The sequence below is a fragment of the Megascapheus bottae genome, chromosome 31 (genome assembly GCF_031878675.1).
Source record: "Megascapheus bottae isolate mThoBot1 chromosome 31, mThoBot2.hap1, whole genome shotgun sequence".
Taxonomy (NCBI): domain Eukaryota; kingdom Metazoa; phylum Chordata; class Mammalia; order Rodentia; family Geomyidae; genus Megascapheus; species Megascapheus bottae.
In genome coordinates this window covers 4454038-4474369 of record NC_143539.1, presented here as the reverse complement: position 1 = coordinate 4474369, position 20332 = coordinate 4454038, and the positions used below count along the sequence as shown (strand labels likewise).

The following is a 20332-nucleotide window of genomic DNA, read 5'->3' as shown; positions in this document are numbered from 1 at the left end:
GAGCAAGAGCCTTCCGCTGCCCGGAGGGGCCGACAGAGGCCAGCGATCTCAGCACCACCCAGCCCCACACTGGCTGGACACTGTGGGGACAGGGTCTGCCGCCCGGGCAGGGGGCGGGGGCCGCTTCTCCGTGACTCAGCACTGGTCCACTTTGGGGCAGCTGAAGTTACCCTGGCCTCTGCCTTTACACTCACTTTTTCCCTAGGAGGAGGAGGGAGAAGAGGGCTAGGAGAGGACTGGGACCTGGTCAGGAATGGGGACTGGGAGGGGTGGCACTCAGGGGCCAGGGGTGACCTGCTGGCTAAAGCCTGGCCAGCAGGCAAGTGGTTGCGCCAGGCCCGCCCACGCAAAGGAGACCCTAAAATAGCTCCTTGGCCTCAGGCCGGGCAGCACATTCCTGCCCAGGCTGGGATTAGAAAGGAACACGGCAGGGGTGGAGGGGAAGGCTAGACAGGAGGAAGCCACCACCACAGGGCCAGGCCAAGGCCCCAGGAGGCCAAGACCTGTCACAGAGGTGGCTCAGAGGGACTCCAGGGCCGGGAAGCTGCCTGGAGGAGACCCTTGGAGAGCCTCAAACTTTCCACACATGTCCGCCGAGGGCCTTGAAGGGTCCTGGCCAGCCCTGGGGGCAGATGCTGGGAATGGGGGGAAGGATCTCCACTGGCTGGTGCTCAGCGCCCTGTGCCTCGCCTTCCCCTTTCCACCCAGCCCCCCTGGGGAGGCGGCCTGGCCAGCTTCCTTTGGTTGGAGCCCAGCTCCTCGGCCAGCAGCCAAGTGCGCCGACGCTTCCTCCCCCAAAGGGAGCAGAGCCGCTGTGCAAACAGGGAACTTTAGTATAAATAAGAGTCCTGGGGGACAGGGAGGGCCCAGGGGCCCCAGATTTAACACTCTTCAGAAGCACAGACAACAGCAAGGGGAGGGGTGGCCCTTTGCTGCAGGGCTGGGGGCGAGGACTCTCTGGGAGGGTCCAGTCGCATGCTGGGGACAACACTGGCATTTTGGACGAAGGGGACATTGCACTTGGCAGTGGGTGGGAACGAGGAAAAGGCCACACGGGCCACTACCCCCACACCGAGCCGGCCTGGGGGACCCCCCGTGTGTGCAGGGTGGGGGCTTGGAGCAGTCCTTCGCTCATGGTTAGTCTTGTTAACACGTTGATCCGTGAGGCCAGCGGGGAGGGTCACGGCTACGAGGATGGGGGCGTGGGGTGGGGACCCCGACATCCACAGCTTCACACCACAGTGCCACTCGGGGAGTTGCCTGGCTGGGAGGAGATCCCCTGGGGAGGATGAGAGGAAGACATGGCAGGATTAGCCACCGCTGGCCTCTGCGGAGGCCCAGGGAGAGGCCGCGGGTCCCGGGAGCTGCGCGGGCACAGCCCTGCCCCTCGGCTACCGCCCTAGCACACAGCAACTCCCCTCACTGTCCTTGGGCGGTTGGGGGCAGAGGCTGGGGATGGGGAGGGTGGGGAGAAGGGGCGCCCTCCTGCCTGGGTGGGGGCAGTCCTGAAACGCTGCACAGGAGAGAACTTGGGGACGGTCCTACCTCTACCACTGACTCGCTGGGTGGCCTGGGCCAACTTCCTTCCCCTGCCTGGGCCTCGGCTTCCTGGGCTGTGAACTAGGGAGACAGAGGGAGGTGTCAGTCACACTCCCCAAACTCCGCCACCCCTGCCTCCAAGGCTCTGTTCTAGGGGCGCAGGGCTCCCCGAACCAAGGCTCCAAGGAGCTGCACTGCAGCCCTGAGGCAGCCTCAGCAAGGGCAAGGCCTGAGCTGCGCCGGGGCCTGAGCCCATGGCTGGCCCTGTCCTAGGAGGAGGTAAGCAGTCAGCGGTGACTGCTAAGACCATAGCGAGTTGCGGGCTCGCCTGGCACCCAGCAGCCTCCGTCCCCTGCAATCCAGTGGACTCAGATCTCACAGTCCAGGAGCCAGGCACCAGGCTCCACTTCGCCCTAGTGGTCTAAAAGCCCCGATTTCCCCCACAGAAAGAGGTCGGGCTTCAAGTGACAAGTGCTGGGCTGCCCTCTCTTTGCCGCGTGGCGGGCGCTGCGCGGGGCGAGGACTCACCGCCCTGCCGGGCCGGGCCCAGGTGCAGATGAGGCCCTCCTGGCAGGCGGTGATGATGCAGTCCTCCAGGAACAGCAGGACCGTGAGCCGCTCCTGGGCGATCTTCTTGCACACCAGGGGCTCGAGCAGCGGCACCTCGTGGATGCGAGGGCAGAGCGCGGTGCCCAGCACCTTGGCAGGATCCAGGCGGCTGTGGGGGGCCGGGCCACTGGGCTTGTCACCGCCACCGCCGCCGGCGCCTCCCCGGCTGATGTTGCCCAGGCTGTGGTAGCGCTTATGCTCCTTATCGGTGCTGCGATCCCGGCGCTCCTGCAGCGTGAGGGTGGCGAAGCGGCCGATGCTGAAGGGCACCCCGGCCTCCGCCGCTGCCCCCGGAGCCCCGGCCTTGCCTCCACCGCCCGCTGGGTGCGGCAGGCTGTTGGAGCGGGACAGGGAGCGGGGCAGGGGGCCTGGGCCGGGTGGCGTGGCGCCGGGGGTGCCAGGGAGTGTGCGGGCGCGGGCCAGAGGCGGGTGTGGGGACAGCACATCTTCTGTGAGGTCCCACAGGCAGAACTGTGTGTCCTGGCCCGCAGAGCCGAAACGGTAGGTGACCGAACCGGCTCTGGGCAGCGGGGACAGTGGGGCACCACCACCGGGCCCGGCCTCAGGATCCTCCTCCTCGTCCTCACCACTCCGGTCACCCGTGTCCCCGTTGTCGCCATCCCTGCTGGCCGATGCGGGCTCCTCAGCCCGTGTGGTATAGGGGTCAAAGGCCACAGCGTTGACCCACGACTTGTGGCCGTGGCCCCGAGCCACAACACGACCCTCGGTGAAGGACCACACGGTGACCAGGTCGTCCTCGCCTCCGGTCACCACATAGCGGCCATCGGGGCTCCAGCACACGCACAGAAGGCCCCCAAAGTAGCTCTTCATGAGTCCCCGCAACAGCATGGAGTCGAAGTGGAAGACGCGCAGGCAACCGTCCTGGCTGACGCAGGCCAGGTGGCGGCCATCGGGGGAGAAGGCAAACTCGTTGAGGGGCCCCTCACCCACCGCCCACTTGGCCAGTGGGTTGCGGGGGGCCTTGCTCTTGGCAGCGTAGACGGCGAAGCCCTCGCCCTGCTTCAGCAGGCTGTACTGCGGTGGCGTCGAGGCGCAGGGGTGGCTCACATTGTACAGGTAGAGGTGGCCGCTGGCGTGCGACGCCAGGAACAGATTCTCCGACTCCGGCAGCCACTTCAGATAGGTCACCTTGGTCTTGTCGATCAGGCGCTGCAAGGGGAGACACGCAGGCCGTGGGAAAAGGCGGTGCCCTCCTTCCCCCCAAGACCCCACCCCAACCTGAGCCCACCAACCAGAGGAAGAAGGGCAGCCTGGGAGGTGGACACAGGATCCTCAGTGCTCATGGTTGGCAAAAGGGAGACTGTCCTGCATGTACCCAACCCTTGCTCCAACTTCACCATGGCAGACTTAAGGTGAGACGTGTATTCACGCCATGTCAGCGCAGCGCAGGCACAGAGCATCACAACTTTGAAGACGCAGCCATCCCACCTGCAGGGTGGGTCTAAACCTTCCAGTCATCCTCACAGTTCACGTCCAACTTAACAATTCCTGTGGGCCTTCCCAGCCCTCCAGTCCCCAGTACCTCTGACCTGGCCTAGGCCCATCTCCCAGGCCACCAGAGAAGCTGTTTAAGGCAAGTGGGCCCCCAGCGTGGCCTTGTCGCAGTTTGCAACACAGCTCTGCTCCCCCTCTATGCAGCCTGTGAGGGATGAATCCCTCCCAGGGGTCCCAGTGACATCCCCCACACCGTGAGAGCTGGGAGCAGCGCCAGTCCTCCACCATTTCCACCTGGCTCAGAGGCCACTCCACAGGACTCCACGCCCCTCCTTGTCAGTACTCACCTACATCCACTGGCCTCTCCCCTCCCTTGCTGCCCCGGCCACTCCGCCTGGGGGGTGTCCTGCTTCAGTGCATCCCTCCTAGCCGGTCCCTCCAATCAGACCTCCCGCTCCAGGGGCCTTGCTGCCTCCACACGTGCTCAGTCTTCCTGACACAACTCTATTTCATACCACCAAGTGGCCCTCCTCCTGTCCCTTCCTGCTGCAGCTCCCTCAGGCCCTGAGCGTCCACGTCTGTCTCTGCAGTCTGCCTGACCGTGAGGCAAGGACAGGCCTTTTTCTCCCTCAGCTGGCCAAGATGTGCCTGGAACCATGCCTGGATCAATCATTATTTTGTGAATGGAGAAGCTAATGAATTTTTAATCCATTCAATGTCCCCTCACTGCCTTCGGCCACTGGCTCCTTGAGAACACTTAAGGAATACTTCCTCTGGGCCAGAGACAAGAAGACAGGCATAAGAGCAGTGCCTGCCCAGGCAAAGGTCACTTTCCTGGAACCACGCTGGCCCAGGCTGAACGCTATGCCTGGGTGATGGAAACAGTCCCATTTTGTGGAGGAGGAAAACGAGGCCCAGAAAACAATTCCCTTCCCAGCAGCAGGAGCTGGAAGCCCAAAACCTTTCAACAGGAATGGCAAGAGCATTAAGAGTCCTGAACAGATCCTAGCCTCAGGTCTTCCAACCTGAAAAATGGGCACCATGATTTCTCTTTTTTGGCAGTACTGGGTCTGAAAGCAAGGCCACTCACTCCCTATCACTCTACACTTGAGTCACACCTCCACTTCTGACATTTCAGTAGATAACTGGTGAGAAGAAGCTCATGAACTTTTCTGCCTGAACTGGTTTTGAACTGTGATCCTCAGATCTCAGCCTCCTGAGTAGTTGGGATGATAGGCCTGAATCATCTGTGTACTACAATTTCTTACCCGTCACTTGACAAAAACTTTTTTTTTTTTTTTGCCAGTCCAGGGGCTTGAACTCAGGGCCTGACCACTGTTCTTGGACTTTCTCAAGGCTAGAGCTCTACCACTTGAGCCACAGTACCACTTCCAGCTTTTTTCTATGTATGTGGTACCGAGGAATCGAACCTGGGTCTTTGTGCATGCTGGGCAAGCACTTTAACCACTAGGCCAAACTCCCAGCCCCTGACACAAACTTAAGCAGGACAGTGTTCAGTCGGCACAGGGCCAGATCAGAAGAGGGCAGGCCTGCGCTGTTTCCAGGGAACTGTGGTAAATGAGTATATGAGAGAGCGAGCACAGGGCCTCCCAACACTCACCTCCTCGTTGAAGAGCTTGCTGGTATCCTTCTTGATGAGGTCCAGGTACTGCACCTGGCCGGCGGAGAAGCCCACCAGCAGGGAGATGGTCTCCGTGGCAGCGGTGAACTGGTTGAAGTCATGGCAGGTGGGCTGGGTGCCCTTGTAGATGCGCTTGTCGATGGGCTTGTTGAGGTCGATGGACTTGCATGGGGGGAAACGAGGTGTTATGGGTTAGACCACTGAGAGGAAGGAAGAGGGAGCTGAGGTTGGGGAAAACCACTAACAGGACGTAGGGGTCAATCCCAGAGGGAAGTGGGTAGATGAGGAGAGAGGGAGGGGCAACCGCAGACAGGAAGGGGACTAGAATCACAGATAAGCTGGGGCCTAGGCCGCAAGCACAGCTCCTCCCCCTCCTCCAGGGTGCCTCTCCAAAGTTGGACTCTGCCATGGATTTAGGTGCCCACAGCACCTAAAGCTGGGGAAGGGGTCCCCCAGCTTCCATTGAATTCCAGGCTTCCCAGCGTACATAACCTCAGCAACCTCTGAGGAGTTAACACAGTATTCCAAAACCCCCAAACGTCAGGAGCATCCAATCCTACAGACCCGAAAGCCGGGACCTGGGAATCTCAAGTCACAACCCTCAGGCTCCCCATCTCTTAGGTACATTCACCACCGCCGAACTCTCAGCGTCTCCATTACTGGATCCCGCGCCTCGGGGCCTACATCCTTTCAGAGATAAACTCCGGGCCCAGGGCGCCTCCCTCACCGCAGATCCTCCTTTCAGCCCAGAGACCCTCATCACCTCCACACCCCCTGTTTTCTCAAGGACTGCATTCACCCCATCATGTCCAGCATCTTCTTCAACTCAGGGCTTCAGAAGCTTCATAATCCCTCCCCCCAAACGCCTCCATAATGGAACACTTCTGGGTTCTCCATCTCCTCCGTGCCTGGTCACCTCAGGATTCCTCACTGTCCCCTCCCCCCCCCCGCATCATCTCAGACACCCCAAGCCAGCCCCGATGCAGAGGGTCCCCTTCATCTTCCAGAATCTCCAGTGACCCTCTGCCCCCATGCTCTCGGCTACGCAGGCCCCACGATGCGGGCCCCACTCACCCGCTGGCTCCCGCGGCGGCAGCAGCCCGGGTAGAAATAGAGCTCGCGGCCCAGGTTGAAGCAGACGCGGTCCCCGCCGGCGCCCAGCCCCGCGGGTGTGGCGGGCGGCTCCCCGGGCCCGTCGGGCTCCCCGAGGCGCACCAGGCTGAGGCGCACGGCGGGAAGCGCGGGTCCCGGCCCGGGGCCCGCAGGCGGCGGGGAGGACGCGGGGCCCGCGGCGCCGGGCCCCGAGGCGGAGGCCGGGCCGGGCGGGGGCTGCGGGGGCTGCGGCGGCGCCGGGGTCTGGGCGGAAGCGGGGCCCGGCCTGCGGGCGGCGCCGTCTCCGGGGAGCAGCTTGTAGAAGCCCTCCCGGGTGCGGAACTGCGACTTGATCTCCGCGCAGTCCCCCATGGTGGCGCCGGGGCCCGAGCCGCCCTCCGCGCCGCCCGCCGCCATCTTGGGCGCCCCCCGGGCCCCCGCCGCAGTCGGACCTCCGCCCGCTGCCGGGCCCCCAGCCGGAAGCCGCACGCCCGAGCCGGAAGACGTAGGGTCGTCGCCCTGGAGACGCTTCTTCGATTGGCACCTGAATGAGGAGGCGGGACCAGCCCCGTTCGTCGCTCGGGTAACGGTTCTGGGGGTGGTGGGCGTGGCTGGGAGGTGGGTGTGACCTCCGTGCCTGTGGAGGACTGTGGTTGGCTACTGGGCGGGGCCTGTGGAGAAGGGGCGTGGCCAATTGAAAAGCGAGGGTCCCTAACAACGTTGCCAGGGGAACCGTTTGCCTGGCAACGGAGGGACCCTCTGGAGAAGGAGTGGTGGGAATCACAGCTTTCCCGAGACGTCACAACTGACCCCAGGTGATGACTGTGTTCTTAACTCTCTACAACGCATCCCCGGCCTCCACTGTCCCCCACTGAGCCCCCAAATGAGTACAGACCTCCAACTCTTTTTGGTTGGCGGTACTCGGGTTCGAGCCCAGGCATGGACCATGCTGGACCCAGGCTATGCCTCCAGCTCCCCTCCTCTGCCCTCCGCCTTCTTATTTTTTTTTAAGACATGGTCTTGCTAACTTTGCCAAGCTGGGCTTGAGCCTGATTCTCCTGCATCTGCCTCCTAAGTGGCTGGAATCGCAGGTGTAACTACTGCCAACACACCTGGCTCTAAATTATTATACTGAGGTTAACTTTTCTTTGTACTTCGTGATATTGGGATTTGGTCTCAGGGCCTCATGCTTTCTAGGCTGGTACTCATCACTTGAACCATGCCTCCAGTCCAAAATTTTGCTGGTGAATTGGAGATATAATCAGTTTCAGAGACTTTTTTTTTTTTTTGCCAGTCCTGGGCTTGAGCTCGGGGCCTGAGCACTGTCCTTGGACTTTCTCAAGGCTAGAGCTCTACCACTTGAGCCTCAGCACTGCTTCCGGCTTTTTTCTGTGTGTGGTACTGAGGTATCGAACTTGGGTTTTTGTACATGCTAGGCAAGCACTCTACCACTAGGCCAAACTCCCGCTGCCTTTTTTTTAACCTTGGCTTGGCTTTGAACCACAATTCTCAGATCTCAGCCTCCTCAGTAGCTAGGCATATGTGCAGGTGCACAGCAAAAACCTGTCTCAATGGGCCAGGAGTGTGGCCTAGTAGTAGAGTGCTTGCCTAGCATGCATGAAGACCCAGGTTCCATTCCTTGGTACCACATATACATAGAAAAAGCCAGAAGTGGTGCTGTGGCTCAAGTAGTAGAGCTCTTGCTTTAAGAAAGCCCAAGGACAGAGCTTGGGCCCTGAGTTCAAGGCCCAGGACTGGCAAAAAAAAAAAAAAGAAAGGGAAAAAGAAAAACCTGTCTCAAAATAAAAATAATAATCCGGGCGAGGTGACTCACACCTGTATTCCTAGCTACACAGGAGGCTGAGATCTGAGGATAACAGTTCAAAGCCAGACCAGGCACTAAAGACCCATGGGACTCATCTCCAGTTAACCACTAGAGAACTGGAAGTGGCCCTGTGGCTCAAGAAGTAGGGCGGCAGCCTTCAGCTGAAGAGCTCAGGGACAGCACCCAGGCCCAGAGTTCAAGTCCCACAACTGACAAAAAATATATATATATATATAAATAAATAGCCAGGGGTGCCCAGGCTCACAGCTGTAATCCTTGCTACTCAGGAGGCTGACATCTGAGGATCCTGGTTCAAAGCCAGCCTGGGCATGAAAAGTCCGTGAGATTCTTACCTCCAGTTAATCACCGGAAAATGGGTGCTGTGGCTTAAGTGGTAGAGCACTAGCTTTGAGCTAAAGAGCTCAGGGACAACTCCCAGGCCCAGAGTTCAAGCCCGACAACTGACCAAAACAACAACAACACAAAATATAGAACATTTTGAAAAGTTTTCTACACAACCCTGCAATTTGCATTCCCCTGTCTGAGTTACCATCATCCGGGTATCAGTCTGTGTTCCCTGGAAATATGAGAGTCCTCAGAAGGGAGGAGTGGAAAAGGTACCTCATCACCTCTGAGTCTCCACCCTAGGAATGGGCAAACCAGAAGTGCTTCCATCATTGTTGAGTGGCCACGCGTGATGATATACACCTGTAATCCCAGCACTGGGGAGACTGAGAGGCAGGAAGATTGTGAATCTGAGGCTGGCCTGTCTTAAAAAAAATAAATAAATAAAAGTTTGATGGCTGAAGGACGTGGAAACAAAGCTACCAAGTCCTGCCTGCGCCCCAGGCAGAGCCCACCAGCCCTGCATCTGGATCAACAGCTGTGAAGAAAGAAATAAACCCAGCCTCCAGGAAACAGGGACATTTTATTCAGAATAACAGCCCAAGTTTTTTTTTTTCCTCATCCTTGCCCTCCAGGGGCAGGAAACTAATAAGTACCAGGGGCACTGAGGTATGGGTAAAGGGGTCATTGCTGTCTGCCTGTGTGCAGAATGGAGCCAGAGCCTCAGTCCTCCAGGTCCTCATCCTCCTCTTCCTCCTCATCCTCCTCCTCTTCCTCCGCGGCCGCCAGGGCCTGCTCCTGAGCAGCCTTCAGGGCCTGCTCCTCCTCCACGGTTGGGTCGCTCATCTCCAGGATCTCCGGGCCGCTGGGGTATTCGTGCTGGATGGGGGCTGGCAGGGCAGGGTTGAAGTTCTCAGGGCTGTACTTGTGACCCCAGCCGATGTACAGGTTCTCAAACTTCCTACGAGGGCAGTGAGACATCGAGATATGGCTTTAATGTGGGTAAGTATGGCAGCCACCTCACCAGGGATCAGGTGAACGGTGCCCTCTCAGTTTCTCTGCTCACCTGTCCAGGCGTAGACTTAGCTTGTGCAATAGACAGGCCAATCCACAACGACAGAGCCCAGAAGCCCATATCATTACTCCATTTCCTCATCTTCCCCAGGATTTCTTTAATCCAGTAGGGTTTTTTTTGGCTAGTCAGTCCTAGGACTTGAACTCAGGGCCTGAGCACTGTCTTGGGCTTTCTCACTTGAGCCACAGCACCACTTCTGGCTTTTTGCTGTGTATGTGGTACTGAGGAATCAAACCCAGGGCTTTGTGCATGGTGGGCAAGCACTCTACCACAAGGCCAAAGTCCCAGCCCAATGCAGTAGTTTTTCAAGGAGAATGTGGTTTGTCACATTTGCAAATTTCTCCAATTTCCTTCCTTATTGATCTCTCCCCTCTATTTTTCTTTTAGAATCTCACTATGCAGCTAGCCTTACTCTGTGAGCCTCCTGCCTCACAGAGGCTTGAACTCTGGGCCTGGGCGCTCTTGACCTTCTTTTGCTTAAGGCTAGTGCTCTACCTCTTGAGCCACTACACTACTTTGGCTTTTCTGAATAGTTTATTGGAGATAAGAGTCTCACAGACTATCATGCGTGGGCTGGCTTCGAACTTCCATCCTCAGATCTCAATCTCCTGAGTAGCTAGGATTACAAGTATGAGCTACTAGCACCAGGCTGAGCGTCTTTGATCCCTTTCCCTCCATCCCAGACCAGTACTCAACAGCTAGAGATTTTGCTGATTGGCTGACATTCTACCAACTTCAAAATCTTTTTTTTTCCTCTCCCTCCCTCTCTCTTTCTTTTCTTTCTTTTTCATACTAAGGATTAAACTCAAGTTCTTGAGCTTGGTAAGCAGGTTAACCGCCACTTGAGCTCTGCCAGCCTCTCCCTGCTTTTTTTTTTTTTTTTTTTTTTTCCAGTCCTGGGGCTTGAGCTCCAGGCCTAGGCACTGTCCTTGGGCATTTTTTGATCAAGGCTAGTGTTCTGCCACTTGAGCCACAGTACCACTTCTGGTACTGAGGAATCGAACTCAGGGCTTCGTGCATACTGGGCGTGCAATGAACCACATTCCTGCTAGCCCCCCACCCCTGTTTTTTTGCATTTTTGTGATAGTGTCTCACTTTATACCCAGGCTAGCTTGGACTGTAAACTACCTATTTGTGTTTCCCAGAATTGCTGGGAGGACTCAGCCATTGGTTAAAATGCAATGTCTTGAACTTGTTTTTTGGACCAGTCTTGCTTTGAACAGCAAGCTCCCACTCTAGGAGTACAGGCTTGAGCCATCACGCCTAGCATGTTGTTCATTTCTAATTTCATCTAGGGTAGTCAGAGACCACAATTTGTATAATTTCAAGCACTATGTTTTCAGTCCATGGCCCATCCTCGAGTGTGCTCTGTGAATGTTTGAGGAGAATATGTATCTGCCGTTGTTGGGTGGAGTGCATCTTATTTCATTTTAGTTAATTTCCATTCTAAAAATAAAACTGATACTTCATTTGGTTATTGGAAAGTTTCCAAGGATGCCTGGAACAACTCAACTACATAAATCTACTTTTTTTTTTTTTTTTGCATTCTTCTCTTAATTGTTATTGAGGCAGGGTCTTGCCATGTAGTCCTGGATGGCCTCTAATTCTCCATCCTCCTACTTCTGCCTCCTCAGCTCTGTGATTGAAAGTGTGTGCCACCGAGCCTGGCAGAAGTCCAGTATTTCTCATGAATATTTATCATCCAAATGGGTTGTGCTCGGTGAGGCTGCAGTGACTGCTGCCTGTAATCCTGGCTTGAAGGCAGCCTGGGCAGGAAAGTTTTTGAAACTCTGATCTTTAGTTAGCCACTGACAAGCTGGAGGTGGGGCTATGGCTCAAGTAGTAGAGCTCTAGCCTTGAGCAATAAAGCTCAAAGAGAGCACCCAGGCCTTGAGTTCAAGCCCCAGGACTGGCAGGTACACACACACACACACACACACACACACACACACCCCTAAGGGACAGCATAGCATGCAGGTTCTGAGTTCAAGCCTTAAATACTGCACAAGTTACAATAATAACAATAACAACAACAATAATAATTGCCAGAAGTGGTGCTGTGGCTCAAGGGGTAAAACTGAAGAGCTCAGGCTCAGAGTTCAAGTCTTACAACAGGAGGAAAAAAAAGAAAAGCTTTGGGGCTGGGAGTTTGGCCTAGTGGTAGAGTGGTTGCCTAGCATGCACAAAGAACTGGGTTTATTCCTCTGTACCCCATACATAGAAAAGCTGGAAGTGGTGCTGTGGCTCAAGTGGTAGAGCATTAGTCTTGAGGAAAAAGCCAAAGGACAGCGCTCAGGCCCTGAGGTCAAGCCCCAGGACTGGCAAAAAATAATAATTGCCAAGAATGTGGTTAAAATGGAGCCCCAGAACTTGGACTAGAGGATACCCATAGGTTAACTTGCAAAGGGAAAAGGTTAATGTGCTGTGTGTACCCTGCCATCTGGTGGCAGGAGCTGGGACTGCATCCAGTAGGGTGACTGGCTCTGAGCTGAGCCTGAGGGCTGGGATGAAAGGCCTTCCTCAAGACCAAGTTTGTATAGCTGGGAAGGGCAGATGCAGAGGTGGTTTAGGCTCTTCAGTCTTTTGGAAGCAACTGGTGGTGGGATCCTGGTAGGCTAGACTTCAGCCTCTTGGGGAAAAGACCCTTCCAATCAGAAGAATTTTCAATTTCCGGGGGGGGGGGGGGGGGCCGGGTGGTACTGCAGACACAGGTGGCATGCATGAGTGTTGTGTGACCTGGGACAGGCCCTTTCCCTCTCTGTTTCCTCCAAGAGGCTCACAGCTTTGGTCTGGGGTTTGTTGTTGCAATATAGCCTAGGCCAGCGTCAAACACTGAACCCTCCTGCTTTTACCTCTGTGGTGCTGGGATTACACGAATGCCTTCACCAGCCGCCATACCCTGCTCAGACCTGAGATTTCTTAATTTAGCCTCAGTAGAACCTCTGGGTAAGAGGGTCATTCCCTGGGGCCTCCAGAAGGACTCCTCACAACCCCTGCCCCTCTGCTGGGCTGCCTGTGAAGTCTCAGGGAGCTTTGGGGTGGGGGAAGGACAAGACTTACTTGCCACTGGCATAGGTGTAGGCCCCTGGCCAGAGATTGGAGCGTACCACGGCCACGGAGTACTGAGGGCAGAGGCTGCAGGAGAGGCGAGTGGTCCAGGGGGCCATGTGCATGACCTCTGTGGAAGGCAGAGGCAGTATGGTCAGAGGTCCCTGGGCCCTGCCCAGCCCCCAGGGGAGAACTGGAGGGTGGAAGAGAACCCAGCGGGAGGGTCAGAGGGCATATGCAGAACTATAACACCTAGCATTTCTTTCCTCTTCCCTCCATTGCACCAAACCCCAGCTCAAGCCCACCTGGCCTGGGGGGAGGTGAAGGCAAACTTTGAACTCCATCTCTCTCTCTCTCAGACTCTAGGAGCCCAGAGGGAGCAGGTGTCCTGGAATCTGCCTTGAAAGTGGCAGAGCCAGTGAAGCCTGTTAGATGGATGCCAAAGATGGCCTTCTGTGTCCAGCCTTTTCGAGGCTAGCGGAGCCCATGCCCAGGGCTTACCTGCATCTTCCGAGAGCGGGGTCAGTAGCGGGGGCCCAACCTCTTGCTCCACCTCCTCCATGGCCTCATCTGCCTTCTCCTCCTCCTCCCCCAGCTCCTCTTCCTCCTCGGTCTTCTGCAAAGGGTTCACCCACGTGCAGCGGCCCTGGGGGCGGAATGGGCTGAGCTGGCCTCCGGGGACAGCACCCCGCCTGTGTGGGGAGGAGGTGAAGGGCCAGGCAGGACCCTGGAGCACTGAACTGTCTTCAGGGACTCAGTTAGGGGACAGGAGAGAATGGCTGAGAGGCAACTCCTATCTCCTGCTCACCAAGGCCTGCCCTTGATTGGCTGAGTTAATCCTTAACACCTACTGTGGGCAGGTGGGCTCTGCTCAGGTGCCAAGACACACCCCCGGGACACAGAGCTCACAAATGCTGTCCTGAGTGGACCCTGAGAAGGCCACGGCTTGCATTTGCTCTTCCATGAAGTGGGGATAACGGGTGCCTCTTTATCGGGTTGTTTGATGACACCCTCAAGAGGCACACAGGGCTTTTTTTTCTTTTCTCTCTTGGAACTCACAATCCTCTTGCTTTGGTCTCTCAGGAGTTGTGATTCTAGGCATGTGTCAGCTAGCAAGGATGGATGGAAGGATAAAAAAATGGAAGGATAGATGGAAAGATGAATGGATGAGTAGATGGATGGACAGACAGATGAGCAGAAGAATGGATGGGTGCATGGATGAAAGGATGGATATACAGATGGAAAGGATAGATAGGTAGATGGATGAATGGATAAGTGGATCAACAGAAAGATGGATGAGGGGCCAGGAGTTTGGTCTAGTAGTCGAGTGCTTGCCTAGCATGCACGAAGCCCTGGGTTTAATTCCTCGGTACCACATACACAGAAAAAGTCAGGAGTGGTGCTGTGGCTCAAGTGATAGGGTGCCTTGAGAAAGCCCAATGACAGTGCTCAGGCCCTGAGTTCAAGCCCCAGGACTGGAAAAAAAAAGATGATGGATGGATGATGTTTACAGAGATGAGAATGACAGAAAGATGGAAAAAGGAAGAATGGATGTTGGACAGGATGAGTAGAAGCAAGGATGAATGGAAGATGGAGAACGGATGGATGAGGAAATGGGGAGATAGATGTATGGATGATGAATGGTGGACAGCAGATGGATGTGTAAATGGATGGATGAGTATACAGACTGACAGAATGGATGGATGATGGACAATAGATGGATTGGTAAATGGATAGATGGGTAGATGGGCTGACAGAAAGATGGATGAATGGAAGATGGAAGGATGAGTAGATAGGTGGATGGGTGGATGAGTGGATGGATGGGTAGGTGGATGATGGATAGGTAAATGGGTGAATGGGTAGATGAGAGGATGGGAGATGGGTGGATGGGTGGATGAGTGGATGGGTGGATAGGTGGATGGGTGAATGGGTAGATGAGTAGATGGACTGAGAAGATGGACGGATGGATGCATGCATGCATGGAGGAGAGGATGGTGTAGATGACACACTAGGGTGCCCGCAATGTTAGGGGACCCTGGTCGTGGGGGGGGGCTCCCCCTCCTCTCCCCTCGCCGAAGACCGGGGCCTGCCCTGAGCACCTGCGGGAGGATGTGCTGGGTGTGGTGGACCCAGTTGGCCATGGAGTCCACAAGCTCGAGCACGGGGATGCCCTCGAAGTCGGGGTTCTCCTCGAAGGAGTCGCGCCCGGCGCCGCCCTCCTCCTCCTCGTCGCCCTCCTCCTCCCCGAACTGGTAGAAGCCGAGCGGGCTGATGTGGGTGGCGGCGGAGATGCGGGCGATCTGGGCGCGCAGGTAGTTGGCCTCGTTGCCGGGGAAGGGCGGGAAGCTGGTGACGGGCGCGTCCAGGTGGCCGGTGAAGAACTTCTTGATGCGGCGGGCCTGCACGATCTGCGCGGGCGTGACGTGCGGGAGCCGCGTCCAGGCGCGGCCCGGCTCGCTGCACACGAAGTACAGGTACTTGTTGGTGCCCGTGCGGCTCTCCTCCTTGGGGACGGTGGGCGGCGGCTTCCACTGGGGCTTGGGGACCGTGTCCACCTCCTTCTCCTCGTCCTCCTCTCCCTCCTCCTCGTGCGCCTCCAGCGCCTCCCCCTCCAGCATCTCCTCCAGCTCCTCCTCCTCGCCCTCCTCCTCGCCCTCGCGGAACTCCACCTCGGCCACCAGGTAGCTGCGGCTCAGCCCCAGGATCTTGCCCCAGAAGCGGCATATGTGGATCGGCTGCTGCTCCACCAGCTGCTTCAGCGCCAGGTAGATGCGGAAGCTCTCGTCGGAGCTCAGCCCCACGCCGGCTTGCTCGAAGTAGAAGGCCATCTCCATGATGTTGGGCACCGGGGTCTCACCCTGCAGACGGCGGGGGGGCGGGGGGAGGGGGGAGACGCCAGCTCCGTGAAGCCCTGGGCTGGGGACCCTCGACGGGGCCGGCCACGCAACATCTGAGGCTCGCGGCTCGCAGCCAGCCGGGCCTGGCGAGTCCCAGGAGGCTTCTTAATTATTGCACACGCGCGCGCGCGCCCTCTTTTGCCTGACCGAGGTGGGATCTGTAGGGCCAGGATGCGGGCTGGGGCTCCACCCACCGCCCGGCCCCGCCCACCCCTCAAGACCCCGCCCGCCCACCCAGACCACGCCCACTCGCCGGCCCCGCCCACCCCGGGCGTCGCACGCACGCACTCACCACCTCCTCCTCCATCTCCTGCTCGCCTTCCCCGCCCGCGCTGCTCCTCAGGAACAGCGCCTTCTGCTTCTCCGCCATCTCGTAGGTGGGCTGCAGTTCGGGGTCGTCCCGCAGCGTGTCCATCTTGGGGTGGAACCATTCCCACTGCGTGGTGCGGTTCAGAGACTCCAGGATGGACAGCGGGTCCTCGGGCCGCTCGTTGAGGACCTTGGTCAGCAGGTTCACCAGGTGTTCATACCTGCCTCCGCAGAGGAGGGGAGGGTGAGGCTGGCGCCGGGACACAGGAGGGAGGGACAGACGACCGCCCGGCCCCGGGGCAGCTGTGGGCAGCTGTGTGGACTTGTCAGGCAGGGGGAGGCTCGCAGCTGTCACTGTGTAGTCCAGGCTGGCTCCAAAGGAGGTCGTTCTCATTTGCTTTTTGTGCCCGTATTGAGGCTTCAACAGAGGGCCTGGGCACTGTCCCTTAGCCCTTTTTTGCTCCCTGCTGGTGCTACTCACAGCTCCAGCCTTTTGCTGGTGTGTTGGAGATGAGTCTCATGGCCTCCGACTGCGATCCTCCAGTCTCAGCTTCCTGAGTAGCCAGGATGACAGGCAGGAGCCATGGCCATCTAGCAGAATGTCCCTTCTGAAACCTACTTGGTGGCTGTGAGCGTGGCCGCGTGGCAGAGTGCTCATCTAGCATACATAAAGCCCTGGCTCAATTCCTCAATACCGTATACACAGGAAATACTGGGAGGGTGCTGTGGCTCAATTAGTAGAGCTCTAGCCTTGAGAAAGCTCAAGGCCCCAAGTTCAAGCCCCAGGACTGGAAAACAAACAACAAAAAAAACCACTTTCTACTTGGATACACAGTGAGACCAAAAGAAAATATTCTTAGGAGAGGAACACAGTACTTGTTTTTATTTTTATTTTTGCCAGCCCTGGAGTTGATGGACTCAGGACCTGGACACTGTCCCTGGGCTTGATTTGTTCAAGGCTAGCACTCTACCACTTGAGCCACAACACTACTGCCTTTTTCTGTGTTTGTGGTACTGAGGAATGGAACCCAGGGCTTCGTACATGCTAGGCAAGCACTCTACCAGGAAGCTACCTTCCTAGCCCTGTTTTCATTTTCTTTCTGTTTTGTTCATTTGTCTGTCTTTGGTGGGGAAGGGGGGGCATAGCAATGGAGGGACAAAGAGTTATCAAATGCAGCAGTGGCACTCACTAGACACTGTGTGGAACTTGTACTTCTTACCTGACTTATATGTAACTGTAATGCTTCTGTATGTCACCTTTATTTTATTTGTGTGTGTGTATTGTTTGGGCCAGCTGCCGCTGGCTCATGCCTGTAATTCTAGCTACTCCACAAACTGATATCTGATGATCATAGATCAAGGCCAACCCAGGCAGAAAAATCTGTGAGACTCTTATTTCCATTGAACTACCAAAAATACTAGAGGTAGAGCTATGGCTAGAGTGGTAGAGTGCCATCCTTGAATAAAAACACCTAAGAGACAGTACCCATGCCCCATGTCTAAACCCCAGCACTAGCCAAAAAAAAATATAAATAAAAATCCAAAACACAACCCTTCTCTATTTATTCTGGAGGCTATGGCAAAAAAAAACATGAAAAAGAAAAATAAATTAGAAAGGCAGGAGCAAAACTTTCTTGGCTTACAGGGGAGGCTGGGGAATGTGCAGAGGACTGAGCATGTGTGTGTGTGTGTCTGTCTGTCTGTTTGTGCGCATGCACATGCACATGCACTTGGCTTGTTGAAGTAATGTGCAGGGGTCAGTGTGGCTTCCATCTACTTAGGCCAGACACTTGGGGCCATGGGTAATCATGTCCATCCATTCTCTCCAGAGGAGACCTGAAGTTTCAAAGGGTTGAGTCCAGCATGCACACAAAGATGGGACAGTGAGCCCTAGAGACCATGCTGGGCCAATTTCACAGGATACATGCATGACAAACCTGTCCTGTGCAAACTGCTTTGCAAGTGATCCTTTGGTGTGTGTATGCCAGTACGGGGGCTGGAACTCAGGACTGTGCTCTTATTTAGCTTTCTGGTACTCTTACCACCTTAGCCTTACCTTCAGCTCGGGGTTTTTTTTTTGGTTGTTGTTTTGCCAGTCTTGGGGATTGAACTCAGGGCCTGAGCACTGTCCTTGGGCTTTCTCAAGTAGGGCTCTATCACTTTAGTCACAGCACCAACTTCCAGCTTTGTCTTTTTTTATCTGTTGTGGGGTTTGAACTCTGGGCTTGGGCATTGTCCCTGAGCTCTTCAGCTTAAGGCTACTGCCCAAACCCTTGAGCCACAGTTCCACTCCTGCTTTTTCTATGAATGTGGTACCAAGGAATCAACCCTGGATCTTTGTGCATGCTAGGCAAGCACTCTACCACTAGGCCAAACTCCTGGCCCCTCAGCAAAGTTTTTTGCTTGTAATTTTAGAGATAGCGTGTCTGATACTTATTTGTCCCCGACTGGCTTTGAAATGTGATCCTCAACGCCTCGGTCTCCAGAGCAGCTGGGATTTCAGGTGTGAGCCGCTGGTGCACGGCTGTGCTGAGTCTTGAGCACTGGGGACCCTCACTGAGGTTGGAAAGGGACAAAGTTGGGACACTGGCCCTGATATCTCAGGAAGATACTCTGAAGCCCCAGTAGCTGAGACTTGTTACCGGAACACAAACAGGTAAGGGACTAGAAAATCAATTTTGGGGAGTAGGTGGGGTGTTCAAGGCTGGAGGAGTCACCCACCTGGTTATGGGAAAGGGTTCTTCTGCTCATGTGACATCACCTCACCCTGCCTTATTTTTCCTTGTTACTATTATTGTTGCTGTGTGTGTGTGTGTTTGTATGCTGTGAGTTTAGTTTTGCTTTTTTTTTTTTTTGTCAGGCCTGGGGCTTGAACTCAGGGCCTGGGCCCTGTCCTTGGGCACATTTTGCTCAAGGATAGTGCCCTGCCACTTGAGCCACAGCACCACTTCCAGCTTTTTCTATGTGGTACCGAGGAGTCAAACCCAGGGCTTTGAGCATGCTAGGTAAGCACTCTACTACTAAGCTGTGCTCCTGGCCCTCTTTCTTGTCAGTCCTGGGACTTGAACTCAGGGCCTGAGCACTGTCCTTTTTTTTTTTTTTTTTTGCCAGTCCTGAGGTTGGGCTCAGAGTCTGAGCACTGTCCTTGTGTTTTCTCAAGCCTAGCCCTCTACTTGAGCCACAGCACCACTTCTGGCTTTTTTTTTTTTTCTTTTCTTCCCTATGTATGTGTTACTGAGGAACCAGACTCAGGCTGTTGTGCACGCTAGGCAACTGTAACAACACTAGGCCATACTCCCTGCCCCTCCTTGAGCTTTCCCTGCTCAGGGATAGCACTCTACCATCTGAGCCACAGCTCCACTTCCACCTTTTTGCTGCTTCATTGGAACTCCCAGACTTTCTTTCCCCAGCTGGCTTTGACCCCTGATTCTCCATTCTCTTCCCCAGAACCTGGAGCTGAGTACCTAGTGGTGGCTAAGTGACTCTGGCAAGTACTTTCCTCAAGCAGGGAAGTTTGGTGTGGTGGTGCATGCCTGTAATCTCAGCACTGGGGAGGCGGAGTCTGGAGGATTAGTGAGTTTGAGGTCAGCCTTGGGCTACATAGTGAGATGATGAGATGTGGTAAACACACACTGCGCAGTCTTCAGGAGCCAAATCATTTGTTGCTGCCATATTGCTGTGAGATCTTGGCTAGGAGACCCACCCTCTCTGACTGGGGCTGGTCTGCCTGTCAGGCTGCGAGGGGACAGGCTGGAGACTGTCTTCCCTGACTCTAGCTGAGTTGACGAACCGGGAGGGTGCCCCCCTCCCCGCGTGCCCCCTCTCACAGGCTGAGGTCACAGCTGGAGCTGGTCTGCAGCAGATAGGCCTTGGCATTCTGCACGGCCAGTTCGCGAGGCTCGGGCTCCGGCACATCCCTACTGAAGGACATGAAGGCCGGCTCTGAGGGCCCCAGCGCCGGGTCGTCCCTCAGGTAGGGCCCGTGCTGTGGGTTTTCTTGGAAATCCTGGTCGCCATCTGTGTACAAGTTGTACTGGGCAAAGAGGGAGGCGCTCGGGTCCTGGAAAGTGGACTCCATCTGCTGGTAGAGGTGCTGGCCCAGGGTGCTGTACTCGGCGGCCGGGTAGGCTGCACTCGGCTGGTACTCCTGGGAGTAGCCCATGTCCACGGCGGGGTACTCCAGGCCGCCCATCTGCGCGTCCTCGGTTGGAAAGCCCTGGTACATGGGCATGCCGCTCTGGAAAGACGGGCTGCCCAGCAGGTCCTGCTCATCCTCGCCGTAGTCCTCGCCGAAGTCCTCGGGCTGCTCCCAGCTCTGCGGGACCTGGGAGTCCCTCCGGGGCGGCGGGGAGTCCCCCATGCTTCCAAACGGGGTGCGCACTTGGGGGGGGGGGAAGCTCGCCGAGTGGAGCGACTGCTAGCAGCACCGGTTCAAGGAGCTAAGAACCGGCAGTTACCGGGGCACGGGGCGCAGGGCGGGCGCGTGGGGCGGAGGC

The 20332-nt window shown here is 56.3% G+C and overlaps 2 protein-coding genes across 4 annotated transcripts; both read right to left on the bottom strand.

Annotated features, from left to right (window-relative positions):
• Nucleotides 1–1145: 1145 nt before the first annotated feature.
• On the bottom strand, nt 1146–6888 carry Dmwd (DM1 locus, WD repeat containing). 2 transcript variants are annotated; one of them, XM_090322193.1, is made up of 5 exons: nt 6320–6888; nt 5225–5407; nt 2068–3318; nt 1546–1620; nt 1146–1279 (listed from the first exon to the last, which is right to left on the bottom strand). In XM_090322193.1, the coding sequence occupies exons 1-5, from the start codon at nt 6752–6754 to the stop codon at nt 1232–1234; spliced, it is 1992 nt and encodes a 663-aa protein (XP_090178319.1). In that variant the 5' UTR covers nt 6755–6888; the 3' UTR covers nt 1146–1231. The 2 variants fall into 2 exon arrangements, with proteins under 2 accessions (XP_090178319.1, XP_090178320.1); XM_090322194.1 differs by lacking the exon at nt 1546–1620 and having other exon boundaries at nt 6320–6887.
• A 2183-nt stretch (nt 6889–9071) lies between these two features.
• Rsph6a (radial spoke head 6 homolog A) lies at nt 9072–20281 on the bottom strand. 2 transcript variants are annotated; one of them, XM_090322191.1, is made up of 6 exons: nt 19664–20281; nt 15820–16057; nt 14730–15488; nt 13132–13276; nt 12643–12760; nt 9072–9468 (listed from the first exon to the last, which is right to left on the bottom strand). In XM_090322191.1, the coding sequence occupies exons 1-6, from the start codon at nt 20194–20196 to the stop codon at nt 9231–9233; spliced, it is 2031 nt and encodes a 676-aa protein (XP_090178317.1). In that variant the 5' UTR covers nt 20197–20281; the 3' UTR covers nt 9072–9230. The 2 variants fall into 2 exon arrangements, with proteins under 2 accessions (XP_090178317.1, XP_090178318.1); XM_090322192.1 differs by having other exon boundaries at nt 13132–13246.
• Nucleotides 20282–20332: the final 51 nt, after the last annotated feature.